Source organism: Gavia stellata, chromosome 30 (assembly GCF_030936135.1).
Source record: "Gavia stellata isolate bGavSte3 chromosome 30, bGavSte3.hap2, whole genome shotgun sequence".
Taxonomy (NCBI): domain Eukaryota; kingdom Metazoa; phylum Chordata; class Aves; order Gaviiformes; family Gaviidae; genus Gavia; species Gavia stellata.
In genome coordinates this window covers 7,706,300-7,729,046 of record NC_082623.1, presented here as the reverse complement: position 1 = coordinate 7,729,046, position 22,747 = coordinate 7,706,300, and the positions used below count along the sequence as shown (strand labels likewise).

Below are 22,747 nucleotides of genomic sequence, written 5' to 3'. Positions count from 1 at the left end.
GAAAAAAGGGTGACAGGGTCTGCCGCGTCCCCCGACGGCCGCTGCTGCGGCGCCGGCGGCGGGCGGGCGGGCGAGCAGAGCCGCCGCTGCCGCCGTGCGCACGGCAGAGCCACGGGCCGCGTCCCCATGCTCCCGGAGCCGCCTGAGCCCCGCCCGGGTAGGACGGCCAGGGCTCGCTGGCGGGCGGCTGCCTTGCGCCCACGCCGGGAAACACCGCGTGCGGGCAGCGGGCCCGGCCCCGGCCCCGGGCCCGGCCCCGCTCTGGGCACAAAGCCGCTCCCGCGCGCTCCCCGACTACCGTCCCCGCCGCAAAGCTGCCTCCCGCCCGCCGCCTACCGGGGCGGGTCCAGGTCGGCGGGGCTGCCCGGGCAGCGCCGGCCCGGCCCCGGCCCCAGCCCCGGCCCCGGCCCCGGCCCGCCCCTCGCCGCGCCCAGCCCTGCACCTGCCTCCCGTCTCCGCCCCGCTCCCGGCCCCGCGCGGAGCCGCCGGCGAGTCGGGCCGAGCCGCCTCGGGAGCTGCTGCCGGAGCCGGCGCCCGCCATGGGCACGGTGCGCGGGGGGATGCGCTGCATCAAGATCCTGCTGTTCATCTTCAACCTGACCTTCTGGGTGAGCGCCGGGCCGGGCGGGGCGGAGTGGGGCCGGGCTGAGCCGTGCCGCCGGCGGCAGCACCTGCCGCGGGCGCTCCCGGGCCCCGGCCGCTGTCGGTCCCGCGCGGAGGCGGCCGCCCAGGCCCGACCCCCCCCGGCGGCGCTGGGCCCCAGCGCGCGCGGCCGGGGGCCCCGGGGGAGCGCGCGGGCAGCGGGCTGCGGCCGGCGGGGTGCCGCGATGCCGGGCGGCTGCCTCCGTCGGGGCGGCGCCGGGGCGCATCAGCGGCCCCGGGGCTGCCCCGCGCCAGGGTCGAGCTCTGAGGAGGTGCGCGGGTCCCTCGGAGGCGCGCTGCAGGGTGGGCTACCGGCGCCTGCACTGCCAGAGCGCCCTGGCGGTGCTCTCGACTTTCACTTGCTTCTATAAAGGTACAGCTCTCCCTGGGAGAACGTGTACTTGGTATAAGATACCATGGCTGAGAAAAGACAACATCTTTCTTAACCGGTAATTTAAAGCGGTCACCACTTCCCCAACAAGCAGAAAATCTCAAACAGCAGGAGGCTGAGAGGTCCACCCATGCAGCGTATTGCAGCGGAACACTTCTTCACAGCATCATGATGCTTTTTAATATTGTAATTTCAAATAGCGAGCCAACAGCTGCTACTTTTACAAGTTCATCCTAAGAGAAAGTCCTTGCATCGCATTGCACTTACTTTGCTGAAAGCTACCCTAATGTGGCAATGAATAGTGCCTACTGCAGAACCCCCAAGAGATTTGCAGAATCCTATGCCCCTTCTCCCCTCATGGCACCTTTTTAATAGTCTCCCAGTTCCATAACACAATTGAATTCAAGCTTTCTTTTTTCTTTCAGTTTCCCTCATGCTGCCTTCTCCCTTCCAGTAGCTTTCCAGTTTTTCACACTGGAAAACAATTAGCTATGCTATCTTCTTAAATGTATTTTTCTTTCTTTCTGGTTCACTGTTTTTTAAAAAGAAGTCACAAAATAATCCTGTTCAGCCTCTCTGGAGCAAGCAGTTTTGGGCTTTTGTCTCCTTTATGCTTGAAACACAGTTAAACCAAATGCTTTTCCCTCTTGGTGACAGCACTGCAAGCTCCGGGTACACAGTGCTGCTGTGCTCAAGCTGCAGGAGCAGAGTGGTAGTGCCCAGCTGCAGCTGCAAGTCAGGAGAAGGACAAAGCTTTGTGTTATGTTGTTTCACAAAAGTGACAATTACTGTGTTTTGTTATCTGCCTTTTCACTGACAAGGAAGAAACCATCTCCTCAGCTGGCCTGGGGGCATTCATTTCAAACACATCCGAACTACGAACTACCAGAGGCACTTAGAAGCCCGGAGTGCCAGGAGGGGGCTCCTGGTGTGCTCTGCCAGTCCGAAAGCTGAGCCCATGCCTGCAAGCAGGGAGGGTCAAATGCTGTGACCAGGGTGGCAGGGGACCCTCACACTCTGTGCTGTGACACTTCCGTGAGGACAGCTGTGATCCTAAGCTCTTCAGCCATATGCTTGCCTGCTTTCTTTGCTTGCTGTAGCTATGCCAGATGAATCAAGTGCCAGGCAATGCAGGACAGATTAAAAATGCACCACGCCAGGCTGCCGAGGATACAGTAAGCAGCAGGTGTTTTGTGAACCGCGTTCAGGTTCCGCAGTCGCTACAGGCCTAGGAGCTGGCCTCCGTCAGAACAGTAGCAGAGCATTGCGCCTGGTCCCACAGGATGCTGAAGCTGTCTTCCGGGACACGCACCATTGCCTCGTAGGCTTATAAATACATCTGGCACTGTCTATAGATCTTTCCCCTCAAACAACATGCCTTGACACTCCTTTCTGATCTAGTCTTGTTCGCATTAAAGGGAATTTTGACAGCATCCATCACTTCTTTGTTAGTCATTTCTGTGATCCAAGACACTGAACACTGTAATAATCCTTTCACCTCCTAGTTCTGATAGGGGGTCCCATGGTGATTTACAGAAAAACACTCTGTCATAATTGGTCCAAACACACAACTTCAGCACATCCCTAAGAACAATACAAGCCTCTCTTTCTGGTAAGCCTCTAAACAGAACCCTTCTTACAGCTGAGCAGCAGCAGCAATTCTGAAATGGCAGATGGTGTCCTGTAGTTTGGTATGATGATTTAGAGGTCCAGCTTGTCTCTCTACAGCATCACATATCCCATGACACTGGAGCTGGACCTGTGATACGTACAGGGGAAGGTGGCACCTCTCAGCCCAAAAGGCTGTTATTTAGCTCTAAAACAGCTAGGAGGGTTGAAAAAAAAGTCAATTAAGTTGCTTCTGTCCTAAAAGTTTGGTGTGTGTCAAGCCAGCAGGGCTTAACTCCTGGTTACACGGCACTTCCCCATAAGGTGCTTTTCCTACAGTAACAGCATCTTGACTGCAGACCCAGGCCTTGAGTGGCCTCCTGCATACTGCCTGACTAGAGTGCAGTTCCAAGGGTTAGGAAGGAGGGCAGAGTGTTCCTCATCGGTTTTGCAGCCTGTCTGCTCTTCTCATCGGCACTCACTTCCCCTCCACATCCCCGCCCCCCTGCCCCACTCCATTCCCCATTGCAATTCAGGCCAAGTTTTGATGACTGAAAATGAGCTTACTTACAAGGTTTGAAAGTCACTAGTAAGTTCAGAAGCACCACTACATTGAAGAGCTAAAAGAAAAAAAGAAAGAAATACATTGCACTATAATAGGAATTCATTGTTATCAAACACTGGCAAGCGCTTCCTGAATTTTCTGAGTGCAATCCTGAGCTGTGGGATTTCAAGAAAGCATAAGGTGCCAGTGACACCTCTTTGATGCTCTCCAGCCAATTGTTACTGAAGTGTTGACTGGTCTGTTTATCTTCCAGCTGGCAGGATTGGCTGTCATTGCCTTTGGTCTATGGCTGCGGTTTGGTGGGGTCATGGCAGACTTTGCTTCGGACAAAAAGTCTCCAGAGTATTTCTTCATGGGTAAGTTAAAGTGCCTGTGATGACAGTAGCCTTTAGCCTTGGTTTCATCCTGGGGCGTGTGACACACCTTATGTATCGAATTATATGAAGGCCAACATTTCCTGGGCTGAACTACACAAAACTGGACATTCTGGTGCTGTGTGTCATGTGCATGATGACTTTCATCCTTTCTCTGCCTGGCATCAGCTTCCTTAGGCCTAACTGAACTCTTCTCTCAGATTTGATCCTATCCTCATGTATCCTAAGTGAATTGTGCTAATACTGTTGGAATAGGAGTTGAGATGGGTCAGAGACTCCTGGAACATGGGGCTCACCAATATATCCTTCCAGAGTTTTCTGGGCAGCTGCTAGCCAACAAAACGACAGCGTTACTTCTCAATGTTTCTAATACCAGTGCAGCAGTAAAACTTTTGTTCACCAGTTCTCCCTGTGTCTGCACACAGAGGCCCTCAGTGTGACTTTAAGTATCAGAGCAAATCCTTCCACGGCTGACAAGTAAAACTACACAGTGATCAGTCATCTCAAGAACTGTTTGTCCAGCCTAGGCAGGAATCAACTAGTTCCCCAAGCCCACAGAATTGGTATTGGTCATATCTAATTTCAGGCATTTAAGATAAATTTTTTTTCCCCTAGGATTTCCAGTTAGGTTTTCTGGGAACGCCACCTGTGTTACGTATCTATAGACATCCTTAAACAGCAGCTGTCTAGGACTGCCAGCAACTGCATTTCTCTATCCATTGGCAATTGTAACCTTTACACCAGAAGAGTCAGATTTTTTTCTGTTTTAATATATCACCCCTGGAGACGGACTCACTCAATAAAGTCCAACTGGTGCAAACATTTTTGCCATCTACAAATGCCAAGTGTGAATGAATACCTAGTCCTGCCCTGTCCATCTAGCCACTCGGACAGGGTGGCCAGGAATGGAAGTTGACCCAACATGTCCTGTAGCAGTCAGTTACCCATCACAGGAATATTGCCTGGGCTGTGCAGTTACTTTAAATATCCCGATTCTCTTTGTGGAGACTGTGACTCTGATACACCACAGTCCTAACCCCAAGCTTCTTTAAGAGATGCAACCAGGCTAGAGGCACAGAATTCACTGTATAGTACTGTAGGACTAGACGGATAGATTGTTATGTCCAGCAAAGTTTCTGTGGGAGTTTATGAGGCTGAATAAAACCATTCAGATGAAAATTTAATTGGGACCCGAGGGTTACTGCAAATACCCTATAGCACCTCCACTGACACAAAGATCCAGGAAGTACGATTTACTTTTACATCTGAGCTGCTGTATCAGCAGCATCTTAGATCACCAACTTCATTTCCAGATCCAGTTTATACTTACTGAATTTTCTATGCTGTGTCTTGGAACTCTTCCTTGCCTCATCCACTTATGTTTGACCCAGGAGATTCAACAAGACAGAGGATGTTCTGGCCTTCAAAATCAAGTCCTGTTGGTTTGTTAGAAGCCAAAAAGTAACACATCCTGTGATCTGAATAAGCACCACAGTAATTTCACAGCTTTGCAGTGCAGACCGTAACACTGTGTAAACAAGATATTCTTTGGTGCATGTGTATTTAAATCTCTAAGAGATTTAATCTGCTTTGGTCCTGAACAGGAATTACAAAAGCTGTTCAGAGTTGTTAATTTTGGGAAGTCCTGGGCAATGTTCTTGTAAAAGTTTCGTCATATACATGACATTCAACTATTGGGCCGTCACATGTATTTATAAAGCTATATGCTGTAATATGTAACTGCTAGCAGAGGAAGCACTAAGGAACAGTACATAAATACGTTGAGAATTCTTTTAAACTTGCACTTTTGACTGAATTCTAAAGCAAAGTTTTGGCCCTTTTTTTGCAATAGGCATTGTGCTCTGAAAGGAGCATTCCTGTTAAAGAAAAACAAAAAATGTTCTGCTGCCCTCCCTCATTAAAAATCATGTTAAATGCTGTTGTGACTTCTGAGCATCTGATGGGGCAGCCATTCAGAAGTCTGAGGCTGTTAACAATCTGTGACTAAGGCAGTGGTAAAAGAATGGTGGTAAGTTCAGTGACTGTTTTTTTGCGGCAGACAAGGCTGTACTTGCCAGTCATGCTCAAGAGCTTTACCTCTCTAGGAGATTTCAGCTCTGAGTCCCCCTTGACAGTTGTGTATTGGGCCCTCTCACAGACACTCTAGGAGTGTTGTTGATTTGGCTTTGGGTGTTTGATCTGTAACATTCATTCTTGGGTGACAGCCAGAAGTGTGCATAGGAACTCTTAATATGGAACACTGCAGCACACAAGCAGCAGCTGCCCAGAGGGCTGAAAGAGAAAGCAGATCATCAGTATGACTTGGAGATATAAACATATGGCCATATATTTAAAAATAATTTCTTTAGCTCTGTTCCACTGACTGCTTTTGTGGCTGCCTTGTGATAACCCAAACCCCTGTGATCAGATCAGCTTTGTGTCAGTGCTTGCAACAACCGCGCAGCTGCATTCAGAGTCTGCTTTGTAGGTTGAAGCACCATCCACACCGTGGTTGTTTTCCACCATCTTGTGGAAAACATCTCATTTTCTTGCTTCTAAAGAGCAGCACATTCTGCTCTTTTTGTACCTGTATTGAGCTGCCAGCTGAATCTAACCAGCTTCTCTCTTGTGCTTCTTTGTGATGTTTTTTTTCCTGGATCTGAAATGTTGTTTTAGTTTAAAATAATTGATAATTATATCCTTGCATTTTCCATTAGGCCAGAATGAGTCTCCTTAAATAGCCTTGCTCTTTACCAGCAGTCCAGCTGTCTTTTCTGCCCCCTGGAGTAGTTCGGGCCATGACTTGGCAACCAGGCCTGTTCATCTTTTCCAACCATTGAAATGTTTTTGTTGGTCTGAGAACAACTTACAGGCAGCAGTGCTGAGGTCAAGCACATATGTGCTCTTAGTTTTCTGTTGCTTGTGGTTTTGTGTTCAGTGATCCATATTCCCCACTGCAGCTTGCAGTTTTTTAACCTACAACATAAAAGGTTGGAATTGGAACTCTTTGACCCATGCAGTCTCTGTCCAATTTACCAGATGTATCTTACATTGGAGCAGCCTCCTGAAATTGGATATCCTCCCTCTGCAGCTCCCCAACTTTTGGAGTTCCCACTGCAGTGGCAGCATGACAATATTTTTATGTTACTCCATCTCATAGTACCTTTTTTCTGCCTGTGCTTCACGTGGTGAGGTGAAACTGTAGCTTTCCTGTTCTACTGCAGTTCAGCTCTGGTAGATTTCATATATTCCGCTCTTAGCTGTACTTGAGAGAAAAAAAAAAAGAAAGAAAAAAAAAGATAATTTCAGCAAAGGTCAATAGCTGGGCAGTTACCTCTTTTATCTGAGTTGTCTGTGACACTGTACTGACCAAATGGAGAAAAGAGACGTAGAATAAAGGGAATTCCCTCGGATTGCTCGTCCTTCTTGAGACTCCTGTACCAAGACTCTGGCAAGTTTTCTACTGGGCAGGAAAGTCTGCAACAATCAGAAGGAAAAGAGAGATGCTTGTGTGAACCCCAGATGTCAGCACTGCCTTCTCACAATTAATTGGTCCTTAATTAATTCTTTCTGGTAAGTGCTGTACTTTAATTTAAAAATACCTAAAGAACAGAAGTGAAGACAAACTGCCTGCTGAATGCAAGTTGAGCATTTGTGAAGTAAAAACTAACGGGGACTTTTTAAGCGTCAGTTCAAGACACCTATTCTCCCCTCTTTGCTTTTGGTGAATGAAGAGGAAAGTCTGTTCTGGTTCCTTGGGCAACATGGAGGACAAACTCTCTGTATCCCTAGTAAATGAAGTGCAGAGGGTCACACCACTGCCAGTAGCAATAAAAATGAAGTGTGTGTACTCAACAAGCTCCATCAGGAATGGTAACAAAAACTGATGAATGTGAATGAATCAATCTCTTTCTCATAACTGGCAGCACTGAAGCATTGCTTCTCCTGCACAGCCAGAGCTCACAAACTTTCTGCTATGTTACGTTCTCTTTGCTCCAGTTCCATGATCCAATCTGTGCTCCAGGCATTCATCGGTGCCAAACCAGTTGTGGACAGAAGTTTCACGGTGGCTGTGGCTTTTTCTTGGGGTCTGTGAGAGCATGAGTGATCATTCTGGCTTTGAAAGGTACAGTTAGATGGTGCATGCCTTAGGATATGAAGTCATGTCTGGAGTTGAAGGATATTAGTAGTTTTTCTCCGTAGTGGTGGGTGCCCATACAAACAGGAGTTGGCGAGCAGTTAAATCCATGTAAACTGCAATTCTCTGCTCCTGTGCCTCATTTTGTTATAGTTCTATTCATGTATTTTGCAGTCAAGCACTATACCTTAGTCAACAGTATTTTCTCTCCAAAATCCATAGCCTCTCAAACTCTATCAGCCTTTAAAATGAGAGCTATTGGGAAAGTAGCCTCTGTGTAGAGATGCAATACCACAAGAGGCATCAAATGGTCCCACCATCGTGTATTGGAGAGGCTTTTAGTCTGTACTTAAGACTTAAGCAATGAACTTGTCTTTCTTCCTATCACCTTGTGTGCAGGTCTCTTCTTCTGCAGTTGAGGAAGAGTGGTTTAGAAAAGGCTGATAGTGGCCCTGAGTGGAAAATGAAAGCTGCTGCACTGAAAATTTGCTTAAAAAATATGACACCACCACTACCACCCCCCAAAAAAAGCCTTACTCAAAATGAAAGTTATTCAAAAGTCCTCAGTCTCTGTGTTGGATCATAAAACCTAGCAATCAGTTCCTATGAGTCAGTATCCCGCCTGGCAGAGCAAAGGCAAGGCCACCACAAAGTCAGAATTCTGACAAAGCAAGCTAATTAAGCCTAATGGAATAATCTGTCCATTTGCCTCAGATTGATTGTTTTATATTCTTAATATGTTGAGATTCAGGAGGCTTTTTTTTTCCTAATTAATCACTTAAACATGATAATGCATTTAATGCTTTTTGCCTGTTAAACTGTTCTCCTGGGTAAACTTTTCTCCCACCCTACTCTCTTTGTATGTAGCTATCTAAAAGCTAGCCAGTTCCACACCGCAGCAACAGTTGAACCGACAGTTACACCATTTCCTTCTTTGACACACCCTCTTCTTCCTCTAGGCAGCTGCAAGTCACCCTGGTGCCTGCGCTCTGGTCACGTTGCTGTGAATGCTGAACTCTGACAATACCACTCATTGAGTCCGGGGGGTCGCCCTCAGCCTTCCTCAGTGAGCAATCAAGCAGTTGTATCTGATTCTGGTCAGACCACCCATGCACAGGCCAGAGCCCAGCACCACCAGCTCAATACTTCTACTTTTCCAGAAACAGCCACCTGTAGCAAGTGGCCTACGTGACTGGGGATAAACCTGTTACCGGTCCTGCATGAAGTAAAAAGATATCGAGATGTTTCTCTTGCTACAGCAGTACGCTAAACTCCAGGAATGCTCAGGCTTTTTCAGTTACATGCTTTGTTCTTCATACATGTTGTCTGTAAAAGCACTAACTGCTCTAGATGCCAGCCTCTAAAGTGGCTTCTAGAAAGAGAACCAAACCAATATAACCCATTGTATCTCAAGGGAAATGTCCTGTGTTGTGTTCCATTTTGACAGAGCTGGAAATACAATGGGACTGTCCACCATGAAGCCATTAAGAAGCAAGCATTTTGTCTGCTGGAAAAAAATAAAACAGCAACAAAAAAAGCCCTTAGCTCCTTTTTGGGGTGTGTCACTTCAAAAACATCTACAGAGAGGGTTTTGATTGAGTTGGTTTGTTTTGTTCCAGCACTTACTTTAGCTGCATTTGGGTGGGTAAAGACAGCTATCTGCAGAGTCCTAACTTTTGCTCCTGTGTGGGTTGCAGATTTCTGTGAACTCATTATGGCCATGCTCTGTTTTCTGTTTTGGGTGGCTTGGAGCCTGTGCATTTAAGCATTAGAAGTGTGTAATTGTTGATACCTGCATGGAAATGTATGCATACACGCAGGATTATTCAGGGTGTCCTAATCTAGGGAGGATTGCAGAGAATTGTGAGAGGATTTCAGAACACCAAATGACTATTAAAAAGGCAGATGAAACACAGTACCAATAAAGCAAAGTGACACAAGTGGTAACAGATAATCTAAACAGTATAAACGCTGACAGACTTTAAATAAGCTATAACCACACAGGAACATGATCTTAGACTCACTGTCAGTTGCTCTGGACAAAAGTGCCTTGCTCAGCTGCAGTCAAAAAGGCATATAAATGTCAGGAATTATTAAGAAAGGAAATGAGAATCCAACTGAAAAATTTTAATGTCATTGTGTAAATTTCTAGTGCAATCAGTGTCTTGAATGCTGTGTGTGGTTCTGGTCAAAGAGGATGCAATAAAACTAGAAAAAGTACTAAGAAGTTTGACAAGATTATTATCATACTATGCACTATGAACAATTTCCATATTAGGAAGTTTTTCACACTATTCACATCATTAAACTGTAGAATCCATTGCCACAGGATTCTGTGAAGTTCAACCACGATAGTACAGATCCACCTATATACAGGTATGTTGATGACATCTGATTTCAGTGAAGTTTGGTATAGGGTGAAATAGATATTGACAGGGCCATTGGAGACTACTGAGAAGGTAATAGCTGACATACTTTGGCTTATGTGAATTTGGGACATAATTATTTAGGGTTGTGAGACGCATGTGAGCAAGACACACAACAAGTGCTGGTATTCTGTGGGAAGGGGGGAGGCAGTGGACTGGGATGTTACACTATAGCGAGGTTGCTTTTAAATTGAAATTCAGGATTTGTGCATCAGCAGAAGCCTACAAAATGACTGGTATCTGGAACGCTTTTGTGGTTCCAGGAAGATTAACCACGAAATACCTGTTGAATTCACACAAGACATGTAATTATGTCTGTGCATTATGCTCAAATTAAGGGTATGTTCCATTTCAGAAATTCCTCTTCCTTCAGAGGACTCTGCCTCTTTTCTCCAGTTTTGTAAACATATTTTATAGATAAATATACTAAAAATCTATTAACACAAAAACGGTAATTGCTAGTAACAAGCCTGTTTCAGAAACTGACTTTGCTACTATGGGCAACATACACAACTGTCGCTGTCTGGCCTGTTATTTCCAACTCCTATATGTGTTCCTTATCTTTTCCAGTAGTGCATTTGCACTACAGGTTCCTTGGTGCTCTACTGAGGGCTTGAGAGCCTCAGTCCTTCTGTGGAGGAGCACATGGGCCTCCCAGACTGTAATGCACATATAAACCTCAGGAAAATCTCTTCGAGTCATGTCTGGGTTCTAGGACTCCTGGCATCACTGCCTCTGGATCCCTTATACCAAGAACAGAGCTTCTTGTTTTCTCAGTGGAGTATGAACAGTCGGCAGTTTGTTCAGTGTTAGTTACTCAGCCCAAAAAAGAAAAAGTAGAATTATTTAGAATGGAAAGTGACCATAGCAGCCAGGTAAACAAGAAACCCATGTGAAATAAAGCCAGACAGAGAGACAGTATACTTTTGTCTGCTCCTGCTCTTTGCAGTAGGCTCTAGACACGGATTTGTATCTCAAAGCCGTCAGTAAGATTTTGGGAAAACAAACAAATAAACAAACAAAAAACAACTCTGGGAGTGGGTTCTATTCCAGGCTCTGAAATTAGATCTCTACCAGCCTAGGCAGCCGGCAGAGTGTATCTGGTGGTGATGGTTCATGCGTTGTCTGAAATAAGAATGGTTTTAATGTTCACATTAGTAAGTTCCTACCTGCCTGGTTTGTGTTGTAATGTTTCCTCTCTGTTCATAAAACACTGGTAGTACACAGTTCTGCCTACCACATGATTCTTTGCAATGGGAGCATAGAGGGACTCTGGTTCTAAGGACACAGTTGTTACTCTGTCCAAGTGCCATATAACAGACTAAAGAACAGATGACATTTCCTTTCATATTAGTTATGCATAGATTTGCATGTTACCTTGAGAGAGGTTTTTAATTGCTCTAAGGAACAAGGAACTGATGTCTTGCAGATTTCACTCATAATTTTTCTAAAAATGGGGCTGATCCCTCCCTCACTCTTGATACACATAAAGACATATTGCAGTCAGCAGCTATAAAATTCCATCCTTCTCTTCTACCTAGTCTAGAATGATGAAATTCTGTATTCACTGCTAGTCACAAAGGTTTTGTTCATCCAGAAATGACACACAGAATACCCTTTATCCTTCTTGAGGTCCTTCTTCACACTTGCAGATCCGCTGACTCCAAGTACAACCCCAGTAGGGTATATGTGCTCATACCCACAGGAAACAGTATCTTATGGAAGAACTCTCTGCCATGAACATATATGCCAATCTAGAGATGTCTACTGTGTTGTGGATTTGCCATTCTTCACTATTGGGAGCCATAGGTTGTTCTGAGATTGCCAAGTAACTTTTTAATTCCCTTGTAATTGCAAAGCGGAGTCTGCTAGAAAATGGGAATCCCTCCTGTTGGAATTTTCACAGGGAATAATCCCATTTGACATTTTCCTTTCAGGAAATAATGATTTTCCCCACAGGATGAATCAAAAAATCAAGAATATAGAAAAGCTCCTGCTTTACTGCTTTCTAAATTTGTTCTTTGCAAAATGAAACAATGGCTGAAGTATGGGCTTCCCCCCCTCTTACACTCTATTTTTTAGCCAGAAGGGAAATCAATTTGTTATTAGATGTTCTTTCACTTGACTTGCTGCTAAAAGTAGAAGCGTTAGTTTCTCTTCACAGCTTATAAAAATCTTTGTGTTTGTGTGTGTGGATGTTTTAGGACAGCTAAAACAAAAAAACCCCCACCAAACCACCACCCCAAAACCTGAGTATTTCCCCACAAAAAAGGTCAAGAGAATAGGCTCTGTCCAAGAAAACCCCAGTCCTATGACACTTCATTTTTCATCCTCTTGTGTTTACAAAGCCCATATTTCCTCCAGTACCCCTCATAGTCATCAGCGTCCTGGCTGTGCCTGCTCAGACCAACCAATTTTCTATTGCATTTTGCACATGGCTTTTACTTCTTTGCCTCTTCATTCCTTTGCATTCAGGGGCTGAGAGTGACTTGCTTTGTGAGTCCTGCATGCAGGTGCAATAAATATTCCTAAGTTGTGGGCAGTCACACAGATGGCAGGTTTCTGCCATTAGGTCCAGTGATTGCCCTCCGTAATGCCATAGCCGTGTGCCTGTTCTCAGTATCCTCTCTTCATCTGTTTTCTGCTCCTGTGTGGGCTGCCAGCAGAGACTAGTTAGTTGTCAAACTGTCTTTCCTCTTCATTAGCAGACACAGATCAAAGTGACAAAATTAGGCATCAGCAAATGAACAGAGGCAAGAAGAGGTAAGAGGAAAAATTTCACACAGGCCACAAACATTTGCTTCCTTTCTACCTTGCACTTTTTACTGCTGCTGTACAAAAAGCTGCATCTAGACAGTCTTCTCAAAATTTTCCATTCATGGAAAGAAGCTCTCTACCTTGACCTGACTTGCACACTTCTTTTTGTCATGCTGAGCTTTGTGGTGAACTTTTTTGTGTCAGTTTCTAGCTATCAAATGTGTTCCATTTTGTGACTATAAACTAAGTGTCTTTTTTGTTTCTCTGCTGTGGATGCCAAATTGGAGGCCAAGCCAAAGCTTTGTATTTTACAATAGAAGCGCTTATGAATAGAAACTGATTAAGGCTTTGCTTTGCATCCTGCTTTTTTGAAAGGCTTTAGTGAAGCTTAGTTACTTCTGACATATGATACAATTGCATAGCAATGTATGGCATTAATGCCACCTAATTTCTGGATTTGTCTGCTTTGCTGAGCCTAACTGGGCTAACTTGATGGCTGTCAGTGCATGATGTCTCTAGGTAAGGCTGTGATTCTAAGGGGTGCCATACATTGTCACCCTTTTCTTTTTCTTTCCTTTCTAGAGAGTCTCACTTTTCAGTTTAGGTCTATTCCTATTAAGAATCTGAGGTGATCATGCCTACATTGCTGCATATAGCCCACTAGGAAAATAAATACTAGCTCCCTGTCTTATGTACTTACATCATCTAGGATGTTTCGGAATCTATTGTTTTAATACCCGTCCTGAAAATCATCTTCCAGTTGAGCATACCTGGATCTGGGTGCTAGGAAACCTCACAGTGCAAGCTGAGAAGTAACCTGGTCCCTTCAAATTTTTTTCAAGCTACTCTTCAAGTGTCTCATTCCCATGTGAAAGATTACATGTGTGTGTGTATATATAGTAGACAAGTAAAAACATCTTTAGTTTTGTGGAATTTTTTTAAGTGTCATCATTATTTTCCATCTAGAAATAGCTCTCTGAGTATCAGCAACTACTAGTCCCAGGCTGAGAAAAGACAAAGTCTAGAACGAACTCCCCTGAACAGAAGGTGGAAGAAGGTGGTTTTAAACTCTTGGCTGGCTCAACTGTGGGGCCAGACACATAGCAAGCTCAGCTTTGTTTAGTGCGTAGTGTGAGTTCTTCCTGTAACATGCCTTAAAAGGGAAGTTCTGATTGAGGTAGCGGTTTAGCTGTGAGTCATGCAAGTGAAATGCTAAGTCTGTTTCTCAGACAAAAGCAAATCCAAATTCCTGAAAGCGGTCTCACCCCTGAGCCTCAGTGAGCTTTGTCTTTGTTAGCTGGAAGCACTGAAAAGAAATGGGAAGACTTCTTTCCACTCTTCTTAATCAAAAAGTCTCTCTGCTAAGTTGCCCGATAAGTAATTACAGAGACTGGAGTAGGGAGTGACATGCAGAAAAGGGTCCAAGAAACATCTTTGTAACTACCAAATTTGTTACCACGGAGATCTCACAAAATAGCAGTTTTGGTGTTTGGCAGTTGAACAGAAGGTTATGCACCTAAGAGATGTTTTTTGTCTTTTCCAATTCATCTTCCACAAGGGGCTGACCTTTCTCCCCTGAGCCATATATATATCTTTGTATATCCCTCCCTCAGTAAAAAACACTGTGTTGTGAATATGTGTACAAGTATTAGCTTGAAGAATGCTCAGTCCTAGTAAGTCACAAGGTGCTGAATATTAAAAATCTAGAAAATACAGAATATGAACTGCCAGCACAGTCAGCAGCAAATCCCACATATCTGGCATCACAGACCTGGCAAAGCCATATTAATTATAATTGGTTTATTGTTATTTAGCAGAATATGTTCCTCAGCAGCAATCCTTGGCACAAGAAAGATACCGGGGCAAGAAGGACGGAGGGGAGGAGAAGGATCACAATAGCTGGGATGGATATCTGGCGGATATACAGTGACTGGACAGTGATGCGCCAATAAATGGGCAGCAGGCAGGAGCTTACCTTCTCCAGGCAGGCTGAATCTGTGCGGCAGAGCAGCTAGATGCTCTGCACTCGTATATTGAGAGTTTGTTTTTTAATTTTCCTAGCAATCATTGCAAACTGTCATTTGTAGGGCTTTCTAGTCTACGTTACACAAGGCCTGCTAACAGTAAGTGCCAGCAGCTCTGTTAACCCTAAAGATTTGGATCAGATTTTAAACTAATGTTTAAATTGGTAATTGAGAACACTAAACGTTCTCATTAAAAGTTTGCGTAGTCAAAGCTGGGAGCAAGGCTCACTGTGCCCTCTAGTGTGCACAGGCTGTAGCTCCACTGTCCCCTCATAATGGCATGAGGGAAATTAAACTGTTTTTTCCAGCAGTATAAGATTGGCATGGCAGATTTCTGCCTGTCATCCACGTTGCCCACACAAGACAAAGACTAGAATTACAAGGCACTGCACTAAGCCTGTTGTACTTTGGCTGACATGGTACCCAGAGACAAGGCACAAACACAGTTGTTGTGGTCTGATGGGAACTGACACTGCATGTGAACAGATATATCGCCTAAGCACAGATCAAGCATTTAAGTTTACAAGTGAGGAAAGAAAAAAGTCTATGCTGTGGTTTCCTTTTGTCCGAGATAAAGCTGATACAAAAAACCCCTTTTGAATGTGAGTATTTCTAGCAGTTTTACAGGTGGCAGAGATGAATGCTATTCCCCTTACCTCTACAGTTTTTCTCCTGTCAAATTCTGAACATAGCTAGGGTCCTAGATCTTTAACTATGTATGGGGCTATACTGACATCTCCCATGTTCTGTACTTGTCTCAGACCTGGTCTTTGCTGGCAGTCTTTACGTCATTAAATTCATCGACACACAGATAACTCCTTGTGCCAGTAACCTCAAGTCTATTCAGCAACGCAGTCCCAGGAAGAGACTGGCTAAGGTGTCTGAGCAGTCCCCTACACGATTCAATAACTGCATAACACTTAACTGCAAATGTCCAGAACATGAAGGCAATGCAGTGTTGCCGCTGGCTGCTGCAGAGCCACTCTGATTCTTGCCTATTGAAATAAGGTGGTGGGAGGCTATCCTGCAGTTCAGATGAGGGCAGCATGCACCATGAGATGCTATTTGTAGGCCATGCATGCAAGATTCTTGGCCTCTAAGTCTTAGACACTCTACTCCTTTCATATAGATCACCTTTTTTTTAATATCTGATGTGATTTTTCTGGTTCTGTGATTCTATCCATTTTTAGGCAACTCTTCTCCAAGTCTTCTGATCATGATGCACTGATAACATTAACCTTTAAAAGCTGCTAATATCTCATATTCTGACACTTGCATCAGTATGTTGGAAGAAAAAAAATGAAAAGTAATGACACTGGAATACGCCTGCCCGGCAGGCAGTAAAGCAGCTACTTATCGTAAAAGGAAGATGCCACGCTCCAAATCACTGAACTGTAGACAAGCTTCCATTCTCTGCAGTGACCAAGCTCAGGACTATTGCTGAGATTATGACCTCCCCCAGGCTGTTCTTCCCACTCATTATTTTGCCAGAGGGTGAAAATTCATTGTTTCATTCACTTCCTCTAACAGCTTTCAAGGGGTTCCCCCAATCATCCTCTTTTTTCTAATAGCAATCAGCTTTTTCCCTGGCCAAAGCATTGATTTCAGAGGAACATCACGCTGTACTGCCAGGCAATCGATAGAGCGTAGCTGCCAGGTAGCTTTTTAAGTTCCACCCCTACACAGCAGTACAGCACATTTCTAGCCCCCCGCTTCACAGAAATAAACCCTCTAGCAATGTTGGCTTTTTTTTTTGCCTTACGATCCTCACTGAAGAGTTGTAAAGTGGTTCTGGATGGCATGGTGTATGTTCTTTCTGGACTGAGCTGCCCTTGGGACAGGAAACTTGGGAAGTAGAAATCTTCTCATTTGTCTTCATGAGATTCTCCAAGAATTCTGAAGAAATCATTGGTCTTCTTTTGTGGCGAGAGCAACTTTTCTGTGTAACAGGTGTTCTTTGTGAGAGCCAGAGACCATTGTTACTTACAAATGCGTGGTTTTGACAAAATAGGTAGCAGACTTTGGGAAGAGAAACCTTCTTAAATTCTTGTCTGATTCTGATTTTTCATAGGACTCTATGTATTGGTGGGAGCAGGGGCTCTCATGACCACAGTTGGATTTTTTGGGTGCTGTGGAGCAGCGCGGGAGTCTCAGTGCTTACTTGGAGCAGTAAGTAAAAGGTTTCAAGGACCTGGGCTGTCCAGGAAAATCATTCAAAAGCATATGCTTTGCGTCATTAGTGGAAAGATCGTTGCTGTCCAAGACCTGAAATGTCTTATGTCCTTTTACTGGCTAATCTAGCATCTCTAGCCACCGTGCTATTGCAGAGCTTCCATACATGAAGAAGTTCCATTGCTTGTCTCATGTGATATATTTCCTGGAATTACCTTCTGTCTTTTCTGAAGCTACCATCTGAGCCACATCTTTGCCATTTCCACCATCTTTTCCATATTTCTTTCAGTTACTGTGTGGGCTCTTGAGGCCTGGGCAAGGATGAGGGACTAACTGGCAGTCCATATAAAGCAGAATTGTGCAAGGTATATTAATATAAGATTCTCTTCTTCCTCTGCAGTTCTTTGCTTGCTTGTTGGTGATATTTGCGTCTGAGGTCACTGCTGGAGTATTTGCCTTTATAGGCAAGAAAGTGGTAAGTAGCAAGCAACTTCCAATGTAATAATGAGGTAGTTATGGATTCCAGTGCTGACTGAGCTACAGTCTGGCTCTTGCATATGAAAACTTTCCAGGAGAGTTTTCCCAGGAAGACTCTCTGACATTCTTATCTGGAGTCAATGAGAGCTTGTGTTATCGTAAGTCCAGAATGGGATGCAGTTTCTGCCCCCCTCTGTTAAATAAAATCTGTAGGTGTGGTTCAACCTTACATCCACAAGGAACATTGAGTAGAACTATATGATAAGAGGGTATTGCTTGGGAAAAGGGCAAACAAATTCAAAGCACTGAACTTCTCCAACTAACAGTGTTTAACCAAAACACAGAATACAGCATATGTACATTCTGACCCATGCAGAGTCCCTCTGAATGCCATCAGGCCACAAAACCTCCTATCTTTCCAATCATGGCACCTCAGTTTACCAGGCATAATTTTCTGCTCTGGAGGTTGATGACGCAAGCTGGAAGTCTGCACTGGATTGGAGGGTAAGACTTACTTGCCACTCACTTGTAAAGTCTGATTTCTGCAGGCAATACAGGAAGCCCAGAAAATCTATGAAGACATATATGATGACTATATGAAAAACCCAGGGGGGAAGGTCAACAGGACTATCTATCACTACCACTTGGCTGTGAGTAGTCCTCCTGAGCTTTAATACCTTGCACTACTATTCTACTGTCACATTACCCTTTAAAATTCAGAATGCCTTCCACTGAGGTATGAAAGAATAGAACTGTTACTTAAAATGGAGCCGGAGACTCACAACCTGGTGTTCTGACGGCTCTGTCAGAATTCTGTTTTTCAGATCCCAAGTGGTCCTTACCTTTGAAAATTAAAATGGCCAGGCTTTTAAATTTCAGCTGATGCTTCTGGTCTTTGCTGTGCAGAAGATATGAGCATTATGGCCCTTTTGGATATTAAAATCCAAGAATAAACACTCACAAATGCAGAGAGAGGTAGAAAGGTCTGAATCTCTCTGGATTTGTCAAAGAAAAAACTGTGACCCATGTCCCAGGACCTACAATGTGGCAGATCCTGTCACTGACTGAACCAAGTAGGTAAAGAACCAAAAGCACATGTGTGACTCAGTTCAGGCCACCCAAAAAGTTAGTGTCTGTATCAGAATTAGAACCTGTGACTTCCTGAATCTTATTTGTGTCCATCCGGTATCTACACTGCCTCCCACAGAGATCAAGCCCAAGCTTTGTTGCTCCTTACAGCATTCCCACGTTCTTTAGAACAAATATTTCACAACCTCAGACCCTTTTGTCCTTCTCACATAGCTGTTATTTCTGACCCAAAGAGGAATTCCAAGCATTTTATGGGAGATAGGCAAACAGGAAAAACAAATCCTCTAAAACACTCTGATTTATTACTGTCTCCAAACCCAGCACTATGTTTCGTCAGAAATAAAGATTCTAGCATTCTCTGTTGTAGCTTTTGTGCATTACCCATAATTCTGTATGCACTATTTGAACTTTCTGCTTTCTCCCTTTAACAACTCCTGTTTCCTTGTAAGCCAGGGATCTGGTTTTCCAAAATCCACTTGTTTGCTTTCTTATGAGATACTGTGATAAAAATCCCTTCTGGAAGTTGTTGTCAATACAAATTTGCCTGTTTGCTATGGCTTCAGACAATTGAAACTGATTTTTGAGAATTTTGGCCCATGCGGCTGGAACTCTGCCAGAGGTAGCAGTTAATATAGAGAATAAATTTATTACTTGATCTGTATTGTTTCTTTTTTTTTAGCTATTGTCTCACTTTCAGTATGAAAAAAGTCTATGGTCTCCCCTTCTTTGATTCTTCATATCTCTCTCTCTCCCATTTAGCTCCAATGCTGTGGTAAAGATAATATGGAACAACAAATGGGATTACCCTGTCCAGAGAATATCCAGATGCCAAAGGCAAGTGTCCTGTGTTCTAGTTGTTTTAATCACCTTTTCATGTCAATTGTTTAGTAAAATTGGAGATATTATATAAGTAAAAGAAAGGAAGAACTTCCTTTTTACATTGCAAATTCCAGCATGAAATTCTGTATGAAAGGAAGCAGACTGGAGGCAGAAATAAGTTAAAGGTCATATTGAATATGCCCAGCCCTCATTTCTGAAGCCTGCTTGCAGCATCCCATGGTAACTGAGACAATATTACATCATCTGAAAAGAAAAGTGGAAAGGACGTAGTAGAACAGGAGTCCTAAACAAAAAGCCCCACGAAGGCTGAATTTTGGCAAAGTGCCTGCCTTAATAGTGCATGGAGACTCCCGAGAAGAAACTTTGCTGGTGTTGAGAAGGATACTGTTATTTCTGTCTTTTGTGGAATCTACTTGTGAGTACAATGTTAATCTGAAGGGCCAAGTTTCCTGATTTAGCATGGCCTGTCATATAAAGAGTTTTAAATTTAGGGAAAACTGATTGTAAGAAAATGACTTGTATGTGTCAGCCTGTACAGGCAAGAGGTACAGATGTCTCACTAGAAAAGGGAATATGCTGTGAAAATTGTCCAGCAAGACACAAGGCATAGATGCAAGAATTAGGACAGTAATGCAATACCATTTTTCACGTTTATCTGTTGTTTAGTGAGAACAGCTGACAGACCTGGTTGGAGTATATTTTTCTAGGAGTAAAAGTCTTTCAATTTTGTTTTTAATAGAACTGCCTGGTTGAAATCCAGAATGTAATTGATGCTAATCTGCATTTAGTTGGAATTGTTGGAATTGCAATTGCTGGCATCACAGTGAGTAAATCCATGTTTTCACCCTCAAATCTATATTTGAGCCCAGTCCCTTACTCAAAGCTTTGTGGAAGGTGTTTTGCAGCAGCTGGTGCGATTCCTCAAAGGTGCAGCTATTCTTATCACTTTAAGTGTGTCCTCTTTCTGGGAATTGCCCACATCGGCGCAAGCAGACTTGTGTGACTTTGTTTACCAGTTCATTTTGTGTCCTTAGACAGGGTCCAAAGTATCTAATGGTAATCTTATTTTGTTGTAATAGCAGGAAAGTGGAGTGCACATGAACCAAACTGAAAAGCAAAAGGCTGTAGCAGCATTTCGTCTATTCCAAAACAACTGCGGACTGATGCTTTAGGCCCTTTGAAGATCCATTCCTTAGATTTCATAAGGAATAGAGAGTACCTACCCTTCGTATAGAAATGGCTTTCCAGGAAAATGCCGGCTGTAGCATTGGTTCAATGTGAAAGATAGTTTATAAACTGATTTTCTAGGTCACGGGTCCAGTGATCAGTGTGTATTTTGTCAAGGGAACAGGATTTAAACTGCATAGTGTTCAGAACGGCATTTCCTTCCTAAACGCATAGTACCTAGTTACAGGTAGCCATTTCATCGAGTTGTGTCATCAAAGTGTCAATACCTCTCCTTACAGTCCGCCGTTTCCCACAGCCTGCGTTGCTGAAATCCCACGGTCTGCTCCTTCCCGGCAAAGCTGTGACCAATAGGTGTCACCCCGGAGCAAGGACAGGGCGTCAAACACAGGCTTTAACAGAGAGAGTTCTGCAGCACGTGTGGTGTGTGTCATGACTTCCTTCAGGCTCAGAAATGCGCAGCAGTCTGAAGCAGCGTGAGGAGACAGAATATTAGTAAAGAAATACACTTTTAGCTGCTCTGAAGAGCAGGAGGTTCATGGACTTATGTGGACACTTAAAAGCAGATGAAGGGTTTATGTAGGTTAACAGAAACTGTGGCGTGTGTAAAGGGCATTAAACCACCTCATGATTTGCATAAAACGTGAAGATCTAGTCAAAAATCCAGCAAAGCAACATGCTTTGGGACACGTGGGACAGAGTTCCAATAACCTCCATTGCTCAACAAGTATACGCTAGAAAAACGAACATCTCTTCTGTGGCTTCCCATTTCAGATACAGCAGAAGCTATGAAATTATAACCTCTTTAGCAGCAGAAACATGTCTGTACATTTTTCTGTGCTTGTTTCTGACACTTCATGGGGTATGACCGGTCAGCTGTCTCCTTCTTTCTTCCGGAGGTGTGTGGGGAGGGGATATGAACTCAGCGGTTTAACTGCCTGATAGTATTGCTCATCTGCCATCATTAGCAATGAAATGTCAGGAGGTAACTGCTAACTGCTTTGGAGATTCAACCTGTGGCAAAAAAAGAAATTTCTGGAGACTCTGGCAACACCCACTGTTCTCTGCTTTTAACATTGCCTCTAGTTAACTAGTTCCCTAATATGAATGGAGTTTTATATTTAATGTGTAGTCTTGGTCTTGAGTAGTACCTCTTAAGAGCTTAGCTTTCTCTGTAAAACCGCAATGCTCAGCACCAGTTCCAGAGACCTGGTTCCTCTGGAATCATTCTCTGCTCTTACTCAAATGTGTATACAATATTCCACGTAGAAGCATTCTGAAACACAGAACCTTTTGGTGCAATACCAGGCATAATACCAGCAGTCACAGTTATTGATGTCAGTGAAATTTACATTAATAATATTAATGTTTGGGGCTGTTACGCTGGCCTTAACATTTAGAACAAAGAACAGTGAATCTAGTGCAAGCAGATAAAATCTTGGCTTTGAGTATCAGTGAAATCTCTTTTATGTTAATTGCCTGATGTCTTGGGGTTTGTAGATGGAAGCTACTTGCTACTCTGCCGTAAGAACCTTCAGATTGTTCTGATATGCAGACTATTTTATAACTGTTTTGTAAGTGAATCCCTAAATTGCATCCCTTCTCTTCTAGATCTTTGGCATGATATTCAGCATGATTCTGTGCTGTGCGATCCGTAACACAAGAGACATGATCTAAAACTTTCACTGCACAACTATGTCCCAGGAGTTCCAGACTAAGCTTTACAAGAAGTGCTCTTCTACCCGATTTAATAATTGTAATGCATTTTAATTAGTGTTTTAACATACTGAGAGGAAAATATCCCATTAGGTGAGCAGGTGAATTGTATTAGTTACAGTAAAACTGAAGTGAACAGAAAAGGGTTTTAAAATGTCCTTTTTAATGAAAAAAGCAAAGGTGCATCTAAGACTAATTTGATTTTTAATGTTTGTATATGTGCAGTTAAGAGTTTACACAGCTATAGACATTGTGTAAGCACATGCATATCTCTCCTTACAAATATATATGCACATGAGCAGGTACCTGTATAGGCAGTACCTTGTTTAGGTAAGTATGTGCA

The 22,747-nt window shown here is 43.8% G+C and overlaps 1 protein-coding gene across 2 annotated transcripts; it reads left to right on the top strand.

The window, feature by feature from the left end:
• The first annotated feature begins 539 nt into the window (after nt 1–539).
• TSPAN2 (tetraspanin 2) lies at nt 540–22,623 on the top strand. Of its 2 annotated transcripts, XM_059831204.1 has the most exons (8): nt 540–608; nt 3,460–3,562; nt 16,997–17,094; nt 17,498–17,572; nt 18,123–18,224; nt 19,423–19,497; nt 20,243–20,326; nt 22,300–22,623. In XM_059831204.1, exons 1-8 carry the CDS (start codon nt 540–542, stop codon nt 22,363–22,365), a joined length of 672 nt encoding a protein of 223 aa, XP_059687187.1. In that variant the 3' UTR covers nt 22,366–22,623. The 2 variants fall into 2 exon arrangements, with proteins under 2 accessions (XP_059687187.1, XP_059687188.1); XM_059831205.1 differs by lacking the exon at nt 20,243–20,326.
• Nucleotides 22,624–22,747: the final 124 nt, after the last annotated feature.